At 40.8% G+C, this 25,267-nt stretch overlaps 1 protein-coding gene across 1 annotated transcript; it reads left to right on the top strand.

Moving 5' to 3' along the window:
- The first annotated feature begins 1,889 nt into the window (after positions 1–1,889).
- On the top strand, positions 1,890–25,080 carry LOC117258760 (deoxynucleoside triphosphate triphosphohydrolase SAMHD1-like). Its single transcript, XM_033629888.2, has 16 exons — positions 1,890–2,206; positions 2,367–2,433; positions 2,625–2,697; positions 8,085–8,245; positions 8,689–8,804; positions 9,144–9,214; positions 12,340–12,498; positions 12,773–12,873; positions 12,999–13,107; positions 15,675–15,766; positions 15,856–15,971; positions 17,763–17,902; positions 18,796–18,891; positions 19,234–19,338; positions 19,491–19,628; positions 21,182–25,080. Exons 1-16 carry the CDS (start codon positions 2,026–2,028, stop codon positions 21,329–21,331), a joined length of 1,875 nt encoding a protein of 624 aa, XP_033485779.2. The 5' UTR covers positions 1,890–2,025; the 3' UTR covers positions 21,332–25,080.
- The last annotated feature ends 187 nt before the right edge of the window (positions 25,081–25,267 follow it).

The following is a 25,267-nucleotide window of genomic DNA, read 5'->3' as shown; positions in this document are numbered from 1 at the left end:
TGTTTTCACAAGCAAACTCAAGTCCTACCTTTTTAGCCTGGCTTTTAATGGAACTTTGTGTCTTTTTTTGGATTTATTATCATTATGAATACTGCCAAATGTTCAGGTATAAATCTCACAGGTGAGGCTAGGTCAGGTGTTAATGCAGGTCTCTCCCTGACTTCCTGTGTTTAAAATCACCTATCCGTTATTTAATTGCAATATGCGGATAGGAAGAAACCATTTTAAAACGCACTTGAGGTCATATGTCGTCCTCACTGGACGTAATCCGGAGTTAAGGCGTCAACACCGTGGCCTCATTCTCTCTACTATATTTGGCTCCACCCTCCGCGTGCCAGCAGAGGAGGTGCAAGCTGCGTCAAGTTATCTGTAAGTAGCAAACAAGATACCGGAAGTAAGTTTTACTTTTCAGAATAATATCTTAGAAATATTTTCACATGTTCAATAAAGTTTAAACTACAGTCAACAACTTAGATCGAAATCACAAAATTACTTTTCTTTGTTTCTCTACAGTGGTGAAGCAAGTAAAACACTGTGAATATCCACTAATAGGCGATCATCTTGTTACAACGAAATGTTTTGCTGGGGAATCTTTGGTCCTGGAATTCATGTGGATGCCACTTGACACACCACCCACCCAAGCACCGCTGCAGACCAAGTAAACCCACATGAGAGGGGCGCTCTCTGATGGCAATGGCTCACCAGCAGGACAATGTGCCACACTGCAAAAACAGCTTAGGGCGTTGACCTGGCCTCCAGATTCCCCATATCCCAACCTGATCAAGCATCCATGGGGCATGCCAGTACCCCACTTCACAAGGGACAGATCTCAGAGGACCTGCAGTCAATGCCCCGGTGCCAAACACCACAGGACACCCTCCAGTGGTCCTGTGTCCACGCCTTGACATGTCAGAGCCAAGTCATTGTGGATAAGGGTTACCTCTGGGGTACCGCTGTGTCCACGGATGCTTAATCAGATTGGGGTCTGGGGAATTTGGAGGCCAGGTTTTGACCTTGAGCTCTGTGTCACGTTCCTCGGGCCATCCCTGAGCAGTTTTTGCAGTGTGGCATGGTGCATTGTCATTGCTGGGTGGGGCACTGCCATGAGGTGCTGTACTTGATCTGTAAAGGTAAATAGGAATACTTCCACATTGTTATTTTGGACTTACAAAATTAAGTTATATCATTACGTGCAGTAATTATTCCACTGTCATGTGAACACTTTAACTATTATTTTATTTATATATAAGACCCTTAGACTAAGAATTATTATAGTTCCTACCTATCACTGTTTTCTGCAGAGAGCATGCAAACAGTAACAGTGAAGTTGGGTGGTGTAGGCTACAGCACCTTCATGTTGGTGTTGAAGATTATGACTGTTTGCTTGCTTGTTATTTATGTGTGTGTGTGTGTGTTTGGGGGACTTATGGGACTTTTTTTTGTTTTTTTTTTGGCTCAGAGGAGGGGCATACAATCTTAAATGGTTGTATTTTGGTTTGTGTTTTACTTTACCGCACATTTGAAGGAAAACATGCCTTTCAAACTCACTTTGAACGGCATGTCTCCTTAAAAATTGGCCAAAACAAACTTTAAAAAATTATTTGTAGCTTCAGGGAAGTCACGATTAATAAATAAATAAATAAAATAAAAAATAAATAAAAACCTAAGTCACGCCCCAGCCACCCCCTTCTCTGATAAATAAAGAACACTCCCTTATCTACTAGAGGAACTGTAGCCCGCTTATTACCCACTGATCAGAAGAATTGCACGACCAAGAAGAAAATCATTACTATATATAGGCTCATGGACTTTTATTTTGAAAAAAATACCGGAAACATCTCTCTTCCGGTTTAGCTTGACGCACCCGGCGTAGAAACAAAACCCGGGTATTTTTCACCGCCTTAGAGTCTCTTGTGCAGAGCAAACCGGTCAGCTGTTACAGTCGACGTGGGTAACATTACCGGCTGTAATTTTGTCGTCTACTCCTCTGACTTACCCATATTACTGCCCTTTTCTCAGTGAATCATGGAGAACCGAAAACGACCGTTAGAGGCAGTTGTGACCCCTAATGACAGCTACCAAACGCCGGAGAAGAAAGTGTCACTGGTCCGGCTACTGGACTCGGACTACATGCAATGGGAAGTGGCGGAAACGTGTCACTACCTGCGAACAGAGGGTCTCGGAGAATGGGAAGATGCATTTAGAGGTTAGCTTAATGGTTTGCTAGCTTACATTGACAGTTCTCATTGTGGGTCTAAATGCAGTTAAGTCATCTGAGAGCTGCTTATTGCGCCGCTAGCCTGCTGTTTCTGTTTGTGTGTTGTGACATTTAAGCTAACATCAGTGATGTCCGCTCTGTTGTCCAGCTCAAAAAATCACAGGTGTCGGGCTGCGGTATCTCAGTGATGCTGACCTGGAAAAGATTGGCGTACAGTAAGTGTGTCCTCGTGGGTGTGTGGAAATTAAGGGCATTGTGGGTAGGAAAAAGTGTGGTCAAAGCCACTCTCACATTGGTGTCACAATAGGGCAGGACCACATGACAGTTCTAACTGGGTTTGCTGTAATGTTTGACACCTCATCCCTCTGTCTCTTTCACCCCCTCTCCCCATCCTCCATTTGTCCAGATACCTTGGTGACCGTCTAAAGATCCTACACAGCCTCAGGAAGCTGTGGCAGATAGAAGCAGAGCCGAATAAGGTAAAAGCTGTAACTCAAAGCTGCACTTTCAAGGCTAAAGTGATAAGGGAGGCATAATAAAGGAGGAGAACTTGTAGGATAAACAGCAAGGAAGTGTGAGAGGACACAAGGGTTAGTGCACGAAACACAGAATATTTTCCTTCTTTTCATTTTCTGACCACTATTTTGTTCCCCACCTACACCTTGAATAAATAAATAGGTTACAACATAAATGAAAAAGTTAACAGGAAAGGCTAGACCAGGGGCCTCATTTATAACCACTGAGTACGCACAAAAAAGGGCTTGAAATGTGCGTACGCCACTTTCTAAGCATAAATCAGGGTTTATAAAGAAAAACTTGACTTGGATATGTATGTGAATTTAGGGCAGGGGTAGGCAACCTGTGGCTCCGGAGCCACATGTGGCTCTTTAGCCCCTGTCCAGTGGCTCCTTGAGCCTTTGAGAAAAGAAGTCTATGGAAATTCATTCTATGAATCCAAATGTTGCTGAACCTCGATAGCAGTGGCTGGTTAGCTATGGATGCCAAATCCAAAAAAATGAATTGAATAAAATAGAAAATGTAGTAGTGCGTGGACAGATTTGTTTGCTCTCACTGCCAGCTCTGCAAAATTTAAGTACCAAATTATCATAAATAGTGCCCTGCACAGTGGCCACCTTGTGGTAAAACATATTAACAAATGCTTATTTAGACCATAAGTATACGCTGATTTAGACTTAATAGGCTATTTACCTTGATTATAAGGCTCAAACATGTTTTGCGGCTCCACACAGATTTTTTCAAATTATTCTTGGTCAAAAATGGCTCTTGTAATGGCAAAGGTTGCAGACCCCTGATTTAGGGAAACTCAATTTGGAGACAGGGGAAATTGGCAACACAGATGGTGAGGTGGTGAATTGAAGCCAGATTGTGGAGATTAGATGTGAGAGGAATCATACTTAAAACGATCTCTCACACATTTAAGTTACACCTTTCGTATAGATCCACTTCATAAACATTCAAATGCAGCAGCGTTGATTGCAAAATATATGTCACCTTAAATCTCAGCTCAGATCCCGCTCAGTATTTTATTAGCCCCATCTCACCATCACATTCCCCACTACTGGAGCACAGAGGAGGGTCGGTGCCAGATTGTGTGCTGCTGACACTTGTGGTCAGCTGTGGAACGCATCATGTGCCGCTGGGTGATGTAAGACAGTGGCGCGTGACAGGTTTCAGGAAATACTGGCTTTCCTTTACCCGATAGTAAGTGTGAATAAACCGAGTCATTCTCACCTCAACCACATTAATCGTTATAACTGATGACATTAATGTCGTCGGCTGTAAAAATCCAAGAAAACATCAGCAGAACACTGTGTCAACAGTTTTAAGTAATCTCCTCTGTGCCTATATCACCAAGTACCATTTTAGTTTTCAGATAGTGTGTAAAATGGTGCAGGGAACATGAGTGTGCTTTCAGATGCACAGAGCGCACTGGAGACACTGCGACACGTCTCACCCGCCACATCTTGAATGAATTTATTTTTTATTTCGAACATAAAAAAAATAAAATTTAAAGACAGAAAACAATACAAACAAAAAAGAACAGTGTCCGAAAAGGAGCAGGTAGAAGTAAAACTTATATGACCCTACCCCTTTCTTACTTATCTATTAATAAATTAAACAGCTTCATAAATCAATTTACAACCAAATATAAACATACAAACAACTATCCCCAATTTGTTTACAATCCAAATTAAATATATACACATTCATCAAATTATTTACAACCCTAATATCCACCCAGTAAACACTGGGTGGATATTAGGGGTGTTTTAACCTGCACATAATAAAAGTAGCGTAGCCTAAATTAGAAAAGGTGTCAGGGTTGATTTATTTATTTATTTATTTATTTATTTGGGTTTTTTGAGATTAGATGTGAGAGGAATCATACTTAAAACGATCTCTCACACATTTAAGTTACACCTTTCGTATAGATCCACTTCATAAACATTCAAATGCAGCAGCGTTGATTGCAAAATATATGTCACCTTAAATCTCAGCTCAGATCCCGCTCAGTATTTTATTAGCCCCATCTCACCATCACATTCCCCACTACTGGAGCACAGAGGAGGGTCGGTGCCAGATTGTGTGCTGCTGACACTTGTGGTCAGCTGTGGAACGCATCATGTGCCGCTGGGTGATGTAAGACAGTGGCGCGTGACAGGTTTCAGGAAATACTGGCTTTCCTTTACCCGATAGTAAGTGTGAATAAACCGAGTCATTCTCACCTCAACCACATTAATCGTTATAACTGATGACATTAATGTCGTCGGCTGTAAAAATCCAAGAAAACATCAGCAGAACACTGTGTCAACAGTTTTAAGTAATCTCCTCTGTGCCTATATCACCAAGTACCATTTTAGTTTTCAGATAGTGTGTAAAATGGTGCAGGGAACATGAGTGTGCTTTCAGATGCACAGAGCGCACTGGAGACACTGCGACATGTCTCACCCGCCACATCTTGAATGAATTTATTTTTTATTTCGAACATAAAAAAAATAAAATTTAAAGACAGAAAACAATACAAACAAAAAAGAACAGTGTCCGAAAAGGAGCAGGTAGAAGTAAAACTTATATGACCCTACCCCTTTCTTACTTATCTATTAATAAATTAAACAGCTTCATAAATCAATTTACAACCAAATATAAACATACAAACAACTATCCCCAATTTATTTACAATCCAAATTAAATATATACACATTCATCAAATTATTTACAACCCTAATATCCACCCAGTAAACACTGGGTGGATATTAGGGGTGTTTTAACCTGCACATAATAAAAGTAGCGTAGCCTAAATTAGAAAAGGTGTCAGGGTTGATTTATTTATTTATTTATTTATTTATTTGGGTTTTTTGAGATTAGATGTGAGAGGAATCATACTTAAAACGATCTCTCACACATTTAAGTTACACCTTTCGTATAGATCCACTTCATAAACATTCAAATGCAGCAGCGTTGATTGCAAAATATATGTCACCTTAAATCTCAGCTCAGATCCCGCTCAGTATTTTATTAGCCCCATCTCACCATCACATTCCCCACTACTGGAGCACAGAGGAGGGTCGGTGCCAGATTGTGTGCTGCTGACACTTGTGGTCAGCTGTGGAACGCATCATGTGCCGCTGGGTGATGTAAGACAGTGGCGCGTGACAGGTTTCAGGAAATACTGGCTTTCCTTTACCCGATAGTAAGTGTGAATAAACCGAGTCATTCTCACCTCAACCACATTAATCGTTATAACTGATGACATTAATGTCGTCGGCTGTAAAAATCCAAGAAAACATCAGCAGAACACTGTGTCAACAGTTTTAAGTAATCTCCTCTGTGCCTATATCACCAAGTACCATTTTAGTTTTCAGATAGTGTGTAAAATGGTGCAGGGAACATGAGTGTGCTTTCAGATGCACAGAGCGCACTGGAGACACTGCGACACGTCTCACCCGCCACATCTTGAATGAATTTATTTTTTATTTCGAACATAAAAAAAATAAAATTTAAAGACAGAAAACAATACAAACAAAAAAGAACAGTGTCCGAAAAGGAGCAGGTAGAAGTAAAACTTATATGACCCTACCCCTTTCTTACTTATCTATTAATAAATTAAACAGCTTCATAAATCAATTTACAACCAAATATAAACATACAAACAACTATCCCCAATTTATTTACAATCCAAATTAAATATATACACATTCATCAAATTATTTACAACCCTAATATCCACCCAGTAAACACTGGGTGGATATTAGGGGTGTTTTAACCTGCACATAATAAAAGTAGCGTAGCCTAAATTAGAAAAGGTGTCAGGGTTGATTTATTTATTTATTTATTTATTTATTTGGGTTTTTTTTTTTTGCATTCATCTTTAGATCTGACTTTTTTATGTGAAGTAGTGTCCTGTTTGATGAACTGACTGCATTAAAAGCAGCAGAACATGTTCCCACTCGCTGCCTTTACTTTAGTTTGTGACCCCACTGCCCACCAAACAATAAGCTCTGTGCTTTCTTACTTCCAGCTCTCCCACAAGCAGCTCGATTTCTGTGTCAGGAAAATTAGCTCTCTAGGTTTACCTCTCGGCCGTTGCCATGATTTACTGTAAAGAACCACTGATTGGCTGGCTCATGCCTATGCATCAATCAGGATTAATGAGGTGCTTTGCACTGACCACCTATGGTTGAATGTGGGCACTTAGAGGGCAGGATATGAGGCTGGTCCATGTGCAGACAATTCCAGGTTGATTTGGGATTTATAAAAGAAAATTGAACACTGGCAGATGTACGCACGGTTTTATAATTCAGAATATGTTTCAGCATATGTACATTTCCTCATTTGTAAGTATGCAACCATTAAGTGTGGATCCTCCAATCAGTTTTATAAAAGAGGCCCCAGTTCCTTGATCCCTTTTTTTGCAGAGCTTTCAGAGATGACTTTGAATGATGACATTTGACATTTTTATCAGCCTTCAATCTGCTCATTCTTTTTTAAATCACTGATAAAGTCACACTTTTATCGTGTAATCTACGCCTCTATTAGTTCACTCTACTCCTTACTGTTTTACTCACTTTATCATGCAGTCGTTTCTATCTTGTTTTAAAGTGGAGATGAGACACTGAACAGTGTGATTGTGGTTTGTTTGATTTTTATCTCAGGCAAGATATGACACTGCATCCCAACTTTATGTCCACCGAGATTTGCTAGAAAACTAGATTGTCGTTCGCGTTTTTTCACCAGCAGGGCGCTGATATTTTTCTGCAAGCTAGTTGGTGACCTCACGAGTATCATCCTCACCTAGAAGCCACCTTGTAGCCACCTACAAGCCAAGTCAAGTGTGGGCTTTTTCTGCATCAAAGAGCAGCGATAATATAAAAAAAATGGTGTGACAGAACTGTCAGTGTGAGTGCCACTTGAACTTGTCTTGTTTCCCTGTGTGTGTCAGGTTAGATAGCTGGTGATGGCAGTTCGGTTTCGGGTTCATGAACCCATCTTCCTCTGGGTGTATGTAATAGGCTATTATCCCTGACACGGGGACACCAACAAGATCTTGCTAGCTGTCTGATTAAAAAAAAATAGACTCAACTTATAACATTAGGCTGGTTGATTATGATAGCTTACCACCAAACAGAGAACAAAACAAAGGACAACATGCAAAACATGCAAAACAGCACCAGCAAGTTTACCAAGCCTAGCTCAACAAGTCCTACTGGGGAACAAGCAGACAGTTGCTTATTCTTTCATCTCCTCTTTATGCCAACCATGTTTATCTAGTCTGGACTGGTTATAGGTTTAAATTATGAGTGGTAAAACAAGTTTCTTTGCTGTTTGTTGTCCTTTCCTCTGCCAGGTGTTTAACGATCCCATCCACGGGCATGTGGAGCTGCACCCTCTTCTCATCAAAATCATTGACACACCTCAGTTCCAGAGACTACGAAACCTCAAGCAGCTTGGAGGGACCTACTTTGTTTTTCCTGGAGCATCCCACAACCGCTTTGAACACTGCATTGGGTAGGTCCTCAGTTAAAAACAGTGTGTAGTGATTAGGGTTTATAACAAGGCATCATGAACCAGCATTGTTCTGCTGTTAAATACGTATATAAAACTGTAAAGCCACAGTGTGAACAGTGGTTAGAAAAGCTTCAAAACCAGCCACAACTCAGCCCTGAGCAGAGTGACCGTCTGCTACTCACCAGTCAACGGACTGCAGTGTTCACAGCTCTACTTTTTTAGTACCAGATCTGTGTGCTAGGTACCCCAACAGAGAGGGGGGGGGGCAAAAATGGGGACGGTACAGAATGGTTCCATTGGTACCATCCAGGGCTGTACCCGACTAAAAATTATGCTCGTCAAATCAGATTTAGCTGTTCAGTATTAATATCTCTCTCTAGTTATTTATTGTCATGTTTTGTTGAATGTTCACTGTATATCTGGGTTTTGTTGTGCTGATACAGGGTGGGTTACTTGGCAGGGCGTCTTGTACAAGCTCTGAATCAGAGGCAGCCAGAACTCCTTATCTCACGCAGAGACATCCTTTGTGTGCAGATCGCTGGTCTTTGCCATGACCTGGGTGAGTGATACATACTTTTTCACTATTACATGTAATAGGTTTTAAATGGTAATTGCTTGGTGTGTTCAAGACCAAAAATGAAAGTGTAACTATCCACAATGTGTCACATAAAAGCCAGTGTTGATCTAATGGTCAGGGGTATGACCTGGGTGAGTGGTACTCAGGTCCTCAGACGTTTAAGGTGTTATCCTCTTAGGCACTGGGTGTGGGCATGAGTGAGAATAAAAGTCAAATGAAAAAATGAAATGAAATTGAGGACATGCAGCTTCACACACACCAAAATCGATAACTTTGTTTTGATTTCCCCCCGTAATCCCCCTCGTCTCCGTCACTTTTCAGGACATGGGCCATTTTCCCACATGTTTGATGGACAGTTCATCCCCAAAGCACGTCCAGGAATTGGGTGGAAGGTAAGAAAACGCTGTGCGTGTGTGTGTTGTCCTTTGCCATATGCAGCAAGTGTCAAACAACGCAGCCAAAATATGAAATACTTTTATGGAGTTATAAATTACATCGACAGATTATCTAAATCTACTTTCTCTCAGTTGGAAAATGCAGGCAGTCTGGGACATTCTCTTCTCGTCTTCTGATTGCTGAATTTCCTCTGACTGAACAAAATACTTGTGTTGTTGGCCTGTAGTTTGCAGAGGTTTCAAACCGGTGTTATGAGTCATCTGAAAATTATTTGGTAGTCAAAGAGATGCAAAAGAGCACCCTGTCTTACACAACTGAAACATACTAGGCCGGACAAATCCGTGCCAACTGATCTGACACAAACAATTACTGCTTAAAAGGGCGTCTCAGTTCAGTTTCTTCAGCCACACATCTCAAACGGACTATCCCAGTGTTCTCAAAATAAGATAGCAACTGCTGTAGTTAAGATATTTTCACACAGACAGATATACTGTTTGTATGGAAAAAATGGGAACACCCTGAAAAGTCAGAGGGACAGATAATAATTACTGTCTGGAAAACAGCTGGCTATTTTTGAAAAGTAACAGGAAAAGGCCTTGAGGGCTCTATTAGTCAGCCGCTGTGGAGACTGTTAAAGCCTGGGTGCTTTTATCTAGAAATTAATGTAGTGATATTGGATCTGTGAACAGTCGGCCTTTTTGAACATTTCTTAGAAAAAAACAAGTGACCTCAATTCTCAAGTGTGAGAGAATCTAAAATCATGCTTCTGAATGGTGCATGTGCAGTTGTGCATGATAAGGATGGGCATTTTGAGTAACTTCTACATTTGAGTCCTCACAAAAAATATTATAGAACACTTGAGTACTTACGAAAAAGGTCGAATATAAGAATAGGAACATAAGTTGGCCAACAACAGAAACCAAGTGCAATTTGAAAAGTATTTATGAAACAACCAGACTTCAGTTCACCTATTAAATCATAAATTCAAACCTGTGAAAAATCAACAAACTCCTGTTAGACACAGCACTAAAGGACTCTCTGTAGTAGGGCTGCAGGGATTAGTCGACTAATCGATGACTAATCGACTATTAAAATAATTGATGACTATTTTAGTCATGAGTCATTTTTCATAGAAAAGTACTATAAAAGTACCCCAAAATACTCTTAATGCAGCTTCTTACGTTCAAATGTTGGCAGCTTTACACACTCTCCCATGACGGTGAACTAAAACCCTTTGGCGTGAGTACGAAACAAGACATTAGATGACATAATTTTGGGGTTTGGGAGAGACAGACCGATATTTTTATACATTTACACACATTTTTCGATAAAATGATTAGTCGACTAATCAGCCACTAACATCCACCACCAAGCAGTTTAACAGTCCCAACAAACTCACACTTACAATGACTCTGTTTTTAAACCTGTCAACTGTTAGGTAACGTTAGCTTTGTGATGCTAATAGTGTGTGCAAGTGGACTCTCTCTGACTGCTCCCTCGCGCAGAGCTCACACTAACACAGCAGTAGTCTCATAATAAGATTTTTCCCATTTTAAATAGTTAGAAAAATAAAAGAGTCATGTTCACATGTGGGAGGTTGGGCAGCGATTACTCTATACGTTGAACAAATATGTCCAAATGAATACTCGAGAGCCAGGTTAGGTTCCTAGAGCTGTTCCTTGGCCTGCACCCCTAAGTTGAATTACAAGTTATTCATGAGCACACACACCCTGAGCTGACAAAGGAGTTGTTCACGAACACACACCCACTGAGCGAGTTACTCATCAGCACACACTCAGCTGTAGGTACCAAAAAATAAAACAAACACCAGCCATTTATGAGTCAGTATGCTTGTGGTGAGTGAACAACACAAACTGGCTGGGGGGTTACTTGCAGCCTGTTCTTCTCATCACTAATATAATAGCCCTGTTTAGATAAGAGTTGTGCAAGTTTGCAGGAAAACCCAATCCGTCTTTTTTCAGCATTGGCAGTATAAAAACAAAATGCCGCGTACCTGCTTTTGTTCATACAGAATGCGCCTTTTTCAGGGCAGTGGGGGGGCATGAGCAAGTAACAAAACGTGTAGCTTAGCATGTGACGTAAACAGTGACGTGGGAGGAGAGCCGCGGCTGGTCAGTCCTTCAGCGATTCTCTCGTAAGTCGGCCCGTTCTTCACCATCCCCATCATCTGACGGTTAATGGCCTCTTTGTTTGCGAGGACAAGGAGGGCGAGCAATTCTTTGTTTCCTCAGTTGCTCATCTTTACAGTGTCTGTCAGGTTTGCGTTTCCCTCTTGCTATTAGCTGCTCGCTAATTCCTGCTATCAGCTGTTTCCTATTTATCCACTGCCAGTGGGTTGCACGTGCGGCGTCATCAACAGCTCCTCCCACAAGTCCCGTTGCAGAAGGGCGCCTCGGTCTGTTTAAACTAAAAGGGTTGCACCAATAGGCGGAAAATTGGGCACCTCGAATGACCTCTCCAATCTACGCTTGTAGCTTGTCGGCAAAACGGCCTAACATTCATGGAAAATCTGGCAGTATAAAAGGGGCTATTGTTGCCCACTGCAACTTTAAAGAGTCCAGTAGATTTTAGGATGTTCGTATGCTGGAACGACACAAATCAAATACAAATCCTCTCATCACATAACTCTCAAATAGGTGATGTAGTCTTAAAGATACACACTTAACTCCTTCCTTGGCTTTATCTATAAGGACACAGATTGCCCTCTTTTTATTCTTCCTTTAAATTGGTCAGTAATTTGTAGTGATGATATTTCCTGCTTTACCAGAAGTTGTGAAGTCACAGCAATAAACAGCACCTTGCTTACAGAGGCTTTTAATGTCATTTGACTTGTAAATGTGACAGTTGAGTGCTAACATCGTGATTGCTTTGTTCAGAATGAGCTGTATCACTGATAAGAACTACAAGGCACACATCGTTATGTAAGTTATGACCACAGACCTGCCGTCAGGAAAACGTGAGATAAGACAAGCGTATTGGTGTGCTGTCACGGTTTAGCTGAGATAAGCTTTTTCTATTTAAGTATTGAGTCATTGTGCTTTCATTTTCAAATTGTGACCATGCACATTTCCATATTAATATGTGTCTGTGTACTCTGCAGCATGAGAAAGCCTCTCTAGACATGTTTGACTACCTGGTAAATGACAATGTCCTGAAGCCGGTGATGCAGCAGCACGGCCTGGTGCTACCGGAGGACCTGGACTTTATAAAGGAACAGATTGCTGGACCATTGGATCCCAGTGGAGCTCAAGGCAAGAAGGTAGCTGTCAGTTCTGCTTATGTAAAATAAGTCTGTGTGGCTACAACAGCTCATGTCTGATTTGTTTGAATAATAATAATAATGTGTATGTACATATTTTCACACCTACTAACTTGTTTTTAGCTGTGTCTCTGTTTGTATGTGTTTGTATCTTCCTGTTGTTCTAAGCACTATGTAAAAACATTGAGAGCCAGAGTGAAAATTCCTCGTATGCTTGCACATACTTGGACAATAAAGCTGATTCTGATTTTGCTGTTGGGTGTCATCTCTGCAGTGGCCATATAAAGGTCGTCCAGAGGACAAGTCCTTCCTTTATGAAATCGTGGCCAACAAAAGAAATGGCATTGATGTAGACAAGTGGGACTACTTTGCCAGGTGGGACTTATTGATGTGTTAGTTCATGAATTAAGAATATCCCAAATCATACATAGAATATTCATATTTTTCTCTTTAGTTTAACTGACTGTGTTGTCACACATTTCTTCACTGTCTCCTCTCAGGGACTGCTACCACCTGGGCATCCAGAACAACTTTGACTACCGCCGCTTCCTAAAGTTTGCCAGGGTGTGTGAGGTGGACGGGCAGAAGCACATCTGCACGAGAGACAAGGTGCTGACTTTGTTATATCTGCTTTTTGAAGAGCTTATAAAGCAGCAGTGTGTTGAGATGATTCAGGGTCTCCCCCCCAGAAAACTTTTTAGGCCAGGTGGCAAGTGTCTTTTGATGGGGCTGGCAGGGGCCTGCAGCCAAGTTTACTTTTAAGGGTGTACACTCAACACAAAATTCACGGTTCGGTATGTACCTTAGTTTTGGTGTCATGATTTAGTACATTTTTTGGATTTTTACAGCAGAGAAAAAACAAAAGAAAAAGGCAGAAAATAATATTTTTTGCATTGATTTTGAAAATTTTAAATGTCCAGCAGTCACCCATTGGCCATAATTCTTACTGTAACAGTTAAGGCACTCAAGTACTGGTATATTGTCAGTAAGAAAAACAAAACAAAACACAAATGTCAGTAATGCTCCATCACAAGACTCTTACCTGTTAATTCCTGATCTACAGTTTGCAGTTGCCCTTAATACGGGGCAGGCACCATGAATTGACTAAACTCCACTTGTAAAAGCACACTGTAGCAGGGCTCAAGCACTTTGTCCACATACTTGAATTTGGTATTTTCTTTGAATGAGTATAGTCGCATGTATGCAGCAACAAATACTCCATAGTGTCAGTTATTACTGGGGCTGCCCCCTAATAGTCAACCAACCATTAGTCGACCAGAAAGGTCATTAGTTGTCAAGATTTCGTTCGTCACATAGTCGCAGAAAAAAAATAAAACAAACGTGAAACTCTATTAGGAGCTGCGCCTTGTCAAAATAAATCAAAACCTACATGACTGGGATATGTGAGAATTAAATTTGAAAGGACAGACACAGGAAGTGGCCACGCTCAGCAGTCAGACAGGAGTCACGTAATAAACCAATCACAGCCGACAGATATCTTTCCCTTCGTCCCTAAATATTCAGTCTGATGGATACAGAAAAGTTGATCATGTTAGTGCAGGGCTACCCAGAGCTTTACATCTGTCCCACGGACAATAGGCCTACACACTTAGAAACAGCACCTGGAAGAAGATCAGCTCTGCACTCAGGATTTCAGGTAAATAGGCTACGCATAGCAACCTCAGCCACAACCTGCCGCCATGCTCCTGAAAGCTAGCCAGAAAATGCACAAGTGTAGCGCCCAGCGCCAGACCTCACATTTTAAGGCAGTTAAAGACATGGCACGTGTCCGGCCCCTAATTTCCAGGGCTGGTACCTGCGGTTATTCCACAGGCCAGTTAATAACATGTCGGGCAGGAAATCCAAAGTGTGGGATCATTTTCGAGAAGGTGAAGGACGAACCCAAGGTGATATGTAAACTCATCTTCATTGGTCGACTACAAACATGACATATCATCTGAAACATGGAAGTAGCTACATGCCCATTAGCCACTTAGCACAATCATTACTGCTTTGCCGACAGCGTCATTAGCAGGCGGCTCGCTCAGTGTGTGACGTGCACTTGTAGATAAAATATAGGCCTATATTAATGAAGGCTCATTAGTACGGTTTTGGATTTCTCTGTAATATAGCACAGTGTTAACAATGTTACTGATACTATTCTTTCTCACACCTCCAACTCAAGCCATTGTGTTGCCCCGCCCAAAATATATCATTTAATAATTAAATTAATATCATAAACAGGCGGGCGACTAGTCGACTTATGGCGCTAAATGACGACTATTGGTTGACTAGGAAATTCTTATTGGGGGGTAGCCCTAGTTATTACTTTGGCACAGTCTGAATTTTCATTGGGAAGCAGCTTGAATGCTCTGGGAAGAAGGACTGGCCTTCCTCTCCAGTTGTTGTCTTGTTCTGCTAATTAACACATTTGGGTGATGCTGTCCCAAATGAAATGTTAGTAGCCATCCTGAGAGCTCCACCTCAGAACATAATGAGCACTCAGAGGGGTTCAGTCTCTGTGACAACAGAATCACGGACGGCATCACAGAATTGACATTATCCCTAAATGTCACACAGGAGGTGTCAGCAAAGAGTAAAGAAACATCAGTTACTGACAGTTAGGGTAGCTAGCTAAGGTTTCCAGTAATGTGAGCATGAGGGTAAAGAACAATGGGCCTCATTCCCCAATATCTTGTTTTATATGTCTATAGAAATATATCTTAAGAAAGGCCCTAATAAAGGTCTACATCAGATTCATGATGTGTTCGTAAACCACAGAATTGTTCGTACTTGTGTTCCACTAATGATGAATCCCACTGTCCTCATAAATTTAAAGTGCCAACCTGGTACTAGCAAGGTGTACTTAATAAAGTGGCCAGTGAGTGTATATTGTATTTTATATTTGTTACATTTGCTTTTTCTGTTATGTTATTTTAGTGCTCATAGATTGCACTCTTTGTATTTGCACTCCTGCAATTTAGTAATGCAACTACTGCACAGTACTTTCCCTCAGGAAAAATAAAGTCCTTTCTAGGGAATATGGTGATACAGTGAAACGGGGGTATTTTCTGAGATGGCTATAGTACAGTGAAAATCGTATACCTTTGCAACTTAAGTCCTAACTTATGTTATGTATATTATCTTATCTGAAATGCACGTAATTCTTTTAACAGGAGGTGGGCAACCTGTACGACATGTTCCACACAAGGAACTGTCTCCACAGAAGAGCCTACCAGCACAAAGTGGGCAACATCATAGAGACTATGTAAGTAGCTAATCGCTCTGATGTATCTTGATGTCTTTGCTTCATGGTTGAGTTTTTGAAAAATGATGATGTCTGGTATGATCATCCAGGATCACAGAGGCCTTTTTAAAAGCAGACAAGTACATCCAGATTGAAGGCTCAGGAGGGAAGATGTTCACTCTCTCCACAGCCATAGATGACATGGAGGCCTACACCAAGCTGACAGGTCTGTAGATGCCACTGTGTTCAAACACCAAATTGATGAGCAAACAAATAAATCACTTATATGTTATATAGCATCACATTTTTTCATGTTTTGCTAAGATATGTTATAGGGGTGTGAAGGTCCATCGGTCTGGATCTATACATTAATTAAATGATCCATAATTATCGATGCAAAATGGCAGATGGCAAGCAGCCAAGAGAGACGGGACAAGATAGCGTTATTTACTCTGGAATAAATCAACAGCGTGGAAATATTTTAGGAGAAAATACGGGTCATGATGTTAAATGATCCTGCTATTTGTTCACGCTTTATGGCTGTTAGGAGAAGCTTGCCTTCAAGGCATTAAGCCAGATAGTCCTGAGGTTTTAGGAAAAAGATGATGGTTTGGGGTGAAATGAAAACAGTTCCTCCAGCAAAGGCTTTCTGGCAGAAACCCTGAAGGCTAACTTACCCCATGTGCTGTTTTATGTGTGGCAGCAGAGTCAATTTAAATTCAACTTTACTGCACTTGTTTGTTTGTTTTTTTTATCTTTAATGGGACAAAGCAAAAGTAAAAGGAGTGGCGGCTTGGCAGACCCCTGAATCGCATCGAATTGAAACCGTATTATGGCAGACTTTGTAATAAACATAGATATCATATCATCATATTGTACCATGATAAAACTAGTGATTTACACCCCTAGTAAACTGTGATTGTCAGCTACTGTTAAAGCAGCCAGCAAAAGTGAATGTAAAAGTCAACCCGACCTTTGTCCCCTTTGCATTTTCCCTCATTATATTAGAGTTTTTACAGTGCTGTGTCCACGATTGTCTTAGCCTCCTCTTGGATACATGCTGCTTATGGTCCGGCATCTGTCAGCTACCTTTTTATAAAGTCCCAAACTCACCTGCACACTGTGCCCAGGAACATCCTGAACATAGCAAAATAAGAAAATACAGGCAGAGGGCAGAGTCTCTGCAGATAAATACACCACCACACCTCTAGTGGGTCATAAGTGATGATAGAGAGGGATTACTTCTAAATCCCTGCTTCAAACCCAGTTAGATGAAAATGACACGAATGTGTGTGTTTTGTACTTACACGCACTTTTATTGCATTTTAATCTTTTACCTCTTCACTTCCTGTTTTTGTGACATTTGTCTGTATTGAATACATTGAGGCGATTTATCACATCCATGTTTTATGACCCCTCAGTCGACTGACAGTCTTCAAGTCGAGCAGTTTCTGTGTTTTGTTTGCTTTTTTTGTCAGTCAGAGTGCAGTGTGCTTCTGGGGATGTTTCGGTCCCTAGATTTAGCTGCAGAGTCAGCGCTCTTAGCTTTCACGCTGTACTTCTGTACAGGCAGCTGCAGACACAGAGGCAGCTGCCCATAGGAGGGGAGGCTTTGTGGGGAGGCCTGACAGGTTCAGAGATAACATTATCTTCTGCCTTCTGCATAGAATTGGTGAATTTACAGCTCCTACTAACAGCTCCTAATTTACAGCAACTTAATTAAATAAATTTAATGGCTTTTGTTTGATATCTCCTGTCAGCAAAAACTGTTGAGCATTTCCGATCTTTCGATAGTGCAGTTAGCGTGTTTACTACATTACGCGACTGCCACTGTTGCACTGAACATTCAGCCAAACCCTGCTCAAACTCTGTCTGGAAAAAGGGAACAAACAGCCGAACATTCGTATTTAACAGCTAATACCGATTGACATTATTCTGAGTAATTTAATTGTAATTTTTCGATTGACTTTGGTGTCTTTAATTTGCTTCATCTGATGTGTCCCCCTTTGTCTTGTAGATCATGTGTTTGAACAAATACTCTACTCCTCCTCCCCGGAGCTGGCTGAATCAAGGCAGATTCTACGCAACATCATCTGTCGACGCCTCTACAAGTGTCTGGGCCAAACCCAGGCAAAGAAACCTGTGAAAGTAACCCGGGTGTGTGTTTGTGTCTTTGTATGGCTGTGTTGGAACACACATTCTGCTTATCACAGCATCCATCGTCAGCAAATCATAATCGTAGTCATAACTATGAAGCATCTTTTGAATTGTTCAACTATTGCAAGAATTTACATCCGTCTTTGAGTATGAGGCTAAGTACCTCATATTGTATTCATTGAGTAGTTGGAAATATTTTTTGTTGGAGCTAGTTGTTGTTTTGTGCAGTTTGTTTTTGGTGTGTATGATTGTTAGCTAGTTTTGCAGTGTATTCTCTGATGCTTTTGAGTTGTCGCGTAGGACTTAAGCTAACAATCTTATTATCAATTGATCTATCATATCTATGATCTGTCTTTTTGTTAATTACTTCATTGTCAAGTCTAAAACAGTATCAGAATATGGTGAAAAATGCACTTCACCAGAACCTGAGGTGCTGTCTTTAAATTGCTTGTTTTGTCTGATCATAACTCAGTGATATTTAAGTCACTGTGATATAAATATAAAATGGAGAGAAGCATCATATCCTCACTTTTAAGAAGCTGGAACCAGCAAATGTTTGGTATTTCTGCTTGATAATTTATTTTAAGGATAAACTGAAAATTGCTCACAATTTCTGTTGACCGTCAAATTGACTCACAATTTCTGACCCCTTGTTGATGCTTTGATGAAGCTAATGAGCTTCCCGATAAACGGAATGAAACTTGTTTGTGTCATTAGATTTTGGAAAATAGATTGGAAAGATTAGATTTGAGCGAAGAAATTGTTCATTTTGTGGTTAAATATATTTTGTATTTTCTTCTATATTGCTATGATACCACTATGATAAAAATCCAAGGGTCATATCTCATGTATTGTCCTTGTTGAAATGCTCTTGCTCTTTCTCCATTCATAAGGAGACGATTCAAAGCTGGGAGGCAGATCTGGCTCAATCCATCCCTCAGAGCAGCTCCCAGGATGTCAGTCTGCAGCCAGAGGACTTTGTCGTTCAAGTGAGTTTTTAATGTAATTACTTTTAATCTAATACAGTCAATTTTGGTAGCAGCACAACATCTCTCCCTACTCCTTCTCTCTTGCCTTGCACATGCAAGTAGGAGTGAGTTACTATGGTTACAGGAATCGGCGTTACTGGGTCATTTTGTCAAAAGACTGTCGTATTATACAATAAGCCTCTGAAGCTTGACAGAAATGTAATATGTATGAATGTGCAATAGTCTTTGTAAGATAACAGCCCGTCAAAATAAATGTGGATGGAAGGATGGATTATAAGCTAATGCCTTAACCTTTGTGGCTTACTGCACTCGATGATCTAAAAACTCCTCCTTCTCTTTTAGGTCATTTTTATGGACTATGGGATGGGGGAAGAGAACCCCATCAACAATGTGCGTTTCTATTGCAAGGATGATCTGACCACAGCCATCCAGATTCGCAAGAATCAGGTCAGAACTGAAGAGAAGACCATGGACTTCAAATCTTAAATCTGTCTTTGCATGCTGTTGCGTTATGGACGTTTTCCTCTTAATGAGTCGAAGCTGTCTGTCTCAAATGGCATGCCTCAGAGTAAACTATGTGCTGCTCTCATTTTTATCAGGTGTCTAAACTTCTCCCAGAGCAGTTTGCAGAGCAGCTCATCAGAGTTTACTGCAAGAAGACAGATGACAGGAGTCTGGAGGCAGCCAAGAAGCACTTTGTCCTTTGGTGCATAAAGAAAGACTTCTCAAAACCTCAGGTAATATTTCAGGTATATTTGTTAAACATGACATAGATACTTTGCCTCTACCTCAAACTGTAGGGACTTTTTTTACGATGGACAAATAAATGTAATAGTGAATGAGTAGCACTTTTGAGCAAAGTAATGAGCAAGTCCCGGAGTTGTTTCTATCTTGTGTCAGATGCACTCAAAGATGCACACACAGGGCAAGCGCACACTGGTGATATGACACATGTCTGCAAACTATAGATGGGGCATACGCCGATTTAAACAATGGTTTTTAAAACACTGGAAATTTTGCTTTAATATGTTTTTTTGTGGTAGGAAAGCACGTTTTGTTGGGCCCATAGACTGTATAAAGATCATTCGTACCTACCCTGGATCTGACTCATAGGCCACATCCACATTTACACATTTTCATTTTAAAAAAGCATTTTTAAACAATCTCTGTACACACAAGCATTTCAGAATTTATCTCCATCCGTACTGACACACCTCAAAACGGGAATCACACGACCATTCAGATACAGTGGCGTGCATGTGCCAATATAAACAGGAAGCAGATCGTCTTCTCTGCGGGCAGTGGCTTAGTTACAGGAAACGATCCAGCTGCCTCTCTGTCAGCCTTGCTAGATATAGGCTCTTGCAAGTCTTGGTGGTGCTTTTTATGGTTGGCTTTTGGCGGCGGTGGCACGAGGTTGCGAGTCACTCATCGGGATAAGGAAAACAGCTCACCAGTCTGTTAACTCTCCTTCTGCTGAATTCTGCTAGCTTTCCGTTTGCTAGCCAGGTCGATGTTTTCAAATGTAAACATCAGTAAACATACAGTAAAGATAGAAAGGAATGAGCACAAGCTAAACTAGCATCCTGCTAGCCGTTGTACAGGCGTTGGAAAATAAACTGGGCGACCTCCATGACGCATCGGTTTCTATCAAGATATCAGGAACTGTAATATCCTTTGATTCACCGAAACTTGAATTGGCTGTTTCTCAGACCATTCAGCATGTTAAATAAGTGGTGGAGCCTGCCAATTACTCTGATTGGTCAGCTCAGTGCTTAAGGAGAGAAGCAGAAGTAAGGAAAGCAACTAAAGTCAAGGGGGTGTGAGATCGAAACAAATTTATTATATTAGGTAGGATTCTTTTTTTAGTCATCAAGCTCTTTAGCAGGAACAGTTCATGATTGTTTAATATTTGCTGGCACACTTTAAATATCATCAGGTTGTGTTTTTAATGTGCTTTGCCTTTTTTAATGACAAACTACCGCCCCCTGCTGGTATGGAGAGTTATCTCCTCTCACGCAGGCGCAGACTGTAGCCTTTGGGTGTGTTCAAGCACAACTTCTTGGTGACGTGAGGCGATGCAACAGTCGGCTGTCATCACCGCTACTTCTATGATGTCTTTGATGATTCCTCCTCCGGTCCACATACATTGTTGAACTGGGAGGGAAGAATTATGTCACAGATCCCCAGTGCAGGGCCCTGCATCAGTCACAGTGACTTTGTTTTTGGTGTTTACACTTGACGCTGCCCTTGTTAACTCTGATATCTATGGGGTTTTATTCACACACAGGACGGAGACATAATAGCACCTGAGCTGACGCCTCTGAAAGCCAGCTGGGCAAACAACAACGAGGGCGAGGATGGCAAAGCTGGCAGCTCCAGGAGAGTAAACTGTGTAAATGGACATGAGAAAGCCAAAGTTCAGCTTTCATTCCACTAAGAAAGAGGAAGAAAGCAAACACCCCCCTGTTACACATTTGGTAGATGAGACAGTGTTGAGTGAAAATACATGTATGTTTCTACGAGGCGAGTGTGTTGGTGAGCACAGCAAAAATGAAACAAACAAATTCTGTTTAAAGAATTTTTAAAAAAGGATCCATGGTGGCATATTCAGGGCCTGTACTCAGGGTGTTTACACAGATCCCTCCTCAGTACCCTACACATCTTTTGTTTTCATTTGATCATTTTAATCAGGATTTTATTTCGGACTCCATTTGAAGCTTTAAGCTGATTATTGTTTTTTACTGTTTGCTATCCATTAGCACTGCTATCATGTGTTTGTATCAAAAACAATAAATCAGGGTCAGAATATTTTATTCTGAACATGCAGTGTATTCAGGGTGGTGTGTTTTTACAGCTGATGTGTTTCAGGGCATTTCTTTTGTTGTTTTCAGATAAGATTTTTTCCCCATAACTTTCAGGCTTTTATATCAAATATGTAGTCAAATATTTCTGGGAGCGGTTTCTGACATTTAAAGTGAGCATTTGTTTTTACCTGACCTTACTTTTGACCTGACTTTGAATGTATTTATTTTTCAGAGGTGTTTTCTGGTCGAGTGTGTTGTGTAGTGCTTTATTTATTCTCCTGACAGTACAGTAAGTAGCTCAGCTTGCCCTTCACAGAACCTACAGATCTGTGCAACATTTTAAATGTAATTGTGGATACCATTTAAAATGTTTTCCAACTTGCCTGCCTCATAGCTGGCTCTTTTATTTTGCCAATTGTGTACAAAAGAAGTATATTTTTGAAAGAATGCAGCAAACAGAAAATAACTAACTGGTTTGAGAAGATTCTGTCAAAAGTATTTCTATAAAAAGGGGTTGAAAATAAAAACTCTTTCTCTCAGTTGTGTCCTCATGTAAGTACACTTGTTGAACACTAGAGGGCAGTTTAGAGACCAGATGAATGTACCAAAAAAGTTTTTTTCTGTATATATATAAAATCCTACAGCTTCGCAATCAACAAATAACATCAGTCCAAAAATGTTGAGTCTGAATTTGATAATGCAACAGTAAAATATTCAAATGGTAAAGGTGTACTTTTGCAGGATTGTGAAAGTAAAAGTCAACCTTGATTCACTGTCATATTTGCATGTTTTTTGATGCAGTGTCACTTGGATGTCGCTGGTTACGGTCTGGCACCTGGCTTTACGTTTTTTCCCAAGCCCCGTCCTCACCTGAGCGCTGCAGAGGTACACTCCCATAAACATCCCAAGCCCAGAAAATAAGAAAGTACAGACAGAGGGCAGAATCTTTGCATACAGATACACAATAATACACTTCTAGCTGGCTGTGAATAATGATTAAGAGAAATTACTTCTGTTCTAGTATATCTTTAGAGATAGGTTCACACAAGTCTCCCATAAAACAATGTACGAGCACTGAAACAGTTTTTCTTGCTGTATGTATAATGTGCCACCTGCCTATCCATCCGTCCGTGTGTCCACACTTCGGAGGACTGAGCAGGAGGAATAATTACTGCCAGGAAAAAACCCTGTTCATGTTCACGGAATTAAAAGAAAGAATTTTAAAAACAGCAGATACACAGTTTCATTTTAGGTCAAGCTCTGAGGTCATCCAGTAGGTATTTGTAACAAGACCTGAGAGATTGTAAATTATATAATGGTTGAGTATCAGATTATTTTACATCATCAGGATCAACATCAGCCAATGATTTCGGTATAGAATAGCTGTTTGATGGAGTTGGATGGTTTAAGGTGTGATACTCATAAAGGGGAAAGAAGTCAGTGTAATTTCTGATATATTTTAATGCGCACGGATTTACTTTTTTACTTTTAAGGGACTGGCACTGCCTTTTATTAGCCTGGTCAGATGCTGGTGCTTGCAATTCTCATTAGTATGTCCAATTTTCTTTTTAATAATCATAAAAAGCCATAAAACACAAACAGTATGATAGCCTTATTCAAATGCACAAAAATACTATAAGTTTGTACTGCCCATATTTTGCAAAAGAAAAACTTGTCCAATGCAAACAATAGGTTTTACAATAATAAGGCCTTGCAGCACATCGGTCAGGGCGTGGGCAAGATGTAGGTCTCTAATGTGGGCTTCTCATGTTACAAATACCAGAGGTGGGACCAAGTCGTTGGTCTGCAAGTCATAAGTACACTGCTCAAAAATATTAAGGGAACACTTGATCGTTACAGCATAACAGCATGTCAGTTAAACTTCAGGAATATCAATCCATCCAAGTGACTGTGAACCAGTTTCACCTGCTTTGGTGCAAATGAAAGTGGCAACAGGTGCAATGGAGAGGCAAAAGCAAGACAACCCCCCAAAAGGGAATGGTTTTGCACGCAGCTCGATTGGCTCGTCAGAGAACACCAAAATTGGCAGATCCGCCATTGGTGCCCAGTTCTCTTTACAGATGAGAGCAGGTTCACACTGAGCACATGTGACAGGTGTGAAAGAGTCTGGAGACGACATGGTGAATGTTATGCTGCCTGTAACATTATCCAGCATGACTGGTTTGGTGGTGGATCAGTGATGGTCTGGGGGGGCATATCCTTGGAGGGTCACACTGACCTCCAAGTCATAGCCAACAGTACCCTGACTGCTGTTAGGTACCAGGATGAAATCCTCAGAGTGATTGCCAGACCTTACGCTGGTGCAGTGGACCCTGGGTTTCTCCTGGTGCAGGACAATGCCCAGCCTCATGTGACCAGAGTGTGTAGGCAGCTCCTGAGTGACAAAGGCATTGATGCCATTGACTGGCTCTCTTGTTCCCCTGACCTAAATCCAAATGAGTACCTATGGGACATTATGTATTAGCGCATCTAAGGGCGCCAAGTACCACCACAGACTGTCCAGGAGCTCACTGATGCCCTGATCCTGGTCTGGGAGGAGATCCCCCAGGACACCATCCGCCGACTCCTCAGGAGCATACCCAGACATTGTTTGGAGTGCATACAGGCACACATTTCAAGTTGGATCACCTTGTGATTCCAATTTTTTACTTTGATTTTCAGTGTGATTTTTAAATCCAGCCCTCACTGGGTTGATGATTTTGTGTGGTTTTAGTGTTCCCTTAGTTTTTTTGAGCAGTCTAAGTCCCAAGTCTTTCCACTCAAGACAGGCAAGTCCTAAATCAAGTTACAAGTCCCTAAACTTTGAGTTTCAGTCCTATAGGAGTCATTTGAACAAGACTGTTTTTTTTTTTTTTTTTAAATTTGCTTGTTACATCTCTGGTGAAGATTTTGTATGCAAACATAATTATCCTTGGTGTCATTTTTTTCAACTAGCTCTCAGTCACGTAACATTAGTTCTTCATGGTTCTCTCCTGCAACCTGCCTGGATGCTGTTCGATTGGTTTAAACAAAGTGGATCTGGAGAATTACCCCTGCATTCATGGAGTTTCAGAATAATCTGAAAAATTAGTTCCCCACTAGGAAAAATTCACATGAACTTCCACACAAGTCCAAAAATCTGTGAACATTTTGGTACACAATTTGCCGAGTTGGCATCAACTACCAATATGGTACATTAGCTTTTAACCCTTGGTTGCTGTCCAGGTAGACTGACCTAGATCAGTAAAGCAATATTTTAATCATTTTAGAGGATGTACTGGTGTAGAAACAAGTCTGGGACAAAATCACCTTGTAATATAAAACTGAAAACTGTTACCAATGTGTTGTTTAAATACTCTGAGCAATAAAATGCAACACATCATTGCAGCGTCTGTGTTGTTTCCACATTACCACTTAAAGCTCATGAACACACCAAAGTTGCAAGAACAACATTTCAATGGGAAATGGGACCATCCGAGGAGCACGTGAATGCAGCGTTAGTGTTGATTTGCTAGAAATGTAAAGGGTTAATTTTCGTCAATTTAGGAGGTGAAAGGAACTTATTTGAT

This window comes from Epinephelus lanceolatus, chromosome 8 (assembly GCF_041903045.1).
Source record: "Epinephelus lanceolatus isolate andai-2023 chromosome 8, ASM4190304v1, whole genome shotgun sequence".
Classification (NCBI taxonomy): domain Eukaryota; kingdom Metazoa; phylum Chordata; class Actinopteri; order Perciformes; family Serranidae; genus Epinephelus; species Epinephelus lanceolatus.
The sequence above is the reverse complement of the archived record's forward strand: the minus strand, read 5'-3'. Positions and strand labels throughout refer to the sequence as shown.

Coding starts and splice junctions, on each gene's coding strand:
- LOC117258760 (XM_033629888.2), top strand. CDS start 2,026: ATGGAGAACCGAAAACGACCGTTAGAGGCAGTTGTGACCCCTAATGAC. Junction 13,108..15,674: donor ACATCTGCACGAGAGACAAG/GTGCTGACTTTG, acceptor TTCTTTTAACAG/GAGGTGGGCAACCTGTACGA. Junction 19,629..21,181: donor AAGACTTCTCAAAACCTCAG/GTAATATTTCAG, acceptor ATTCACACACAG/GACGGAGACATAATAGCACC.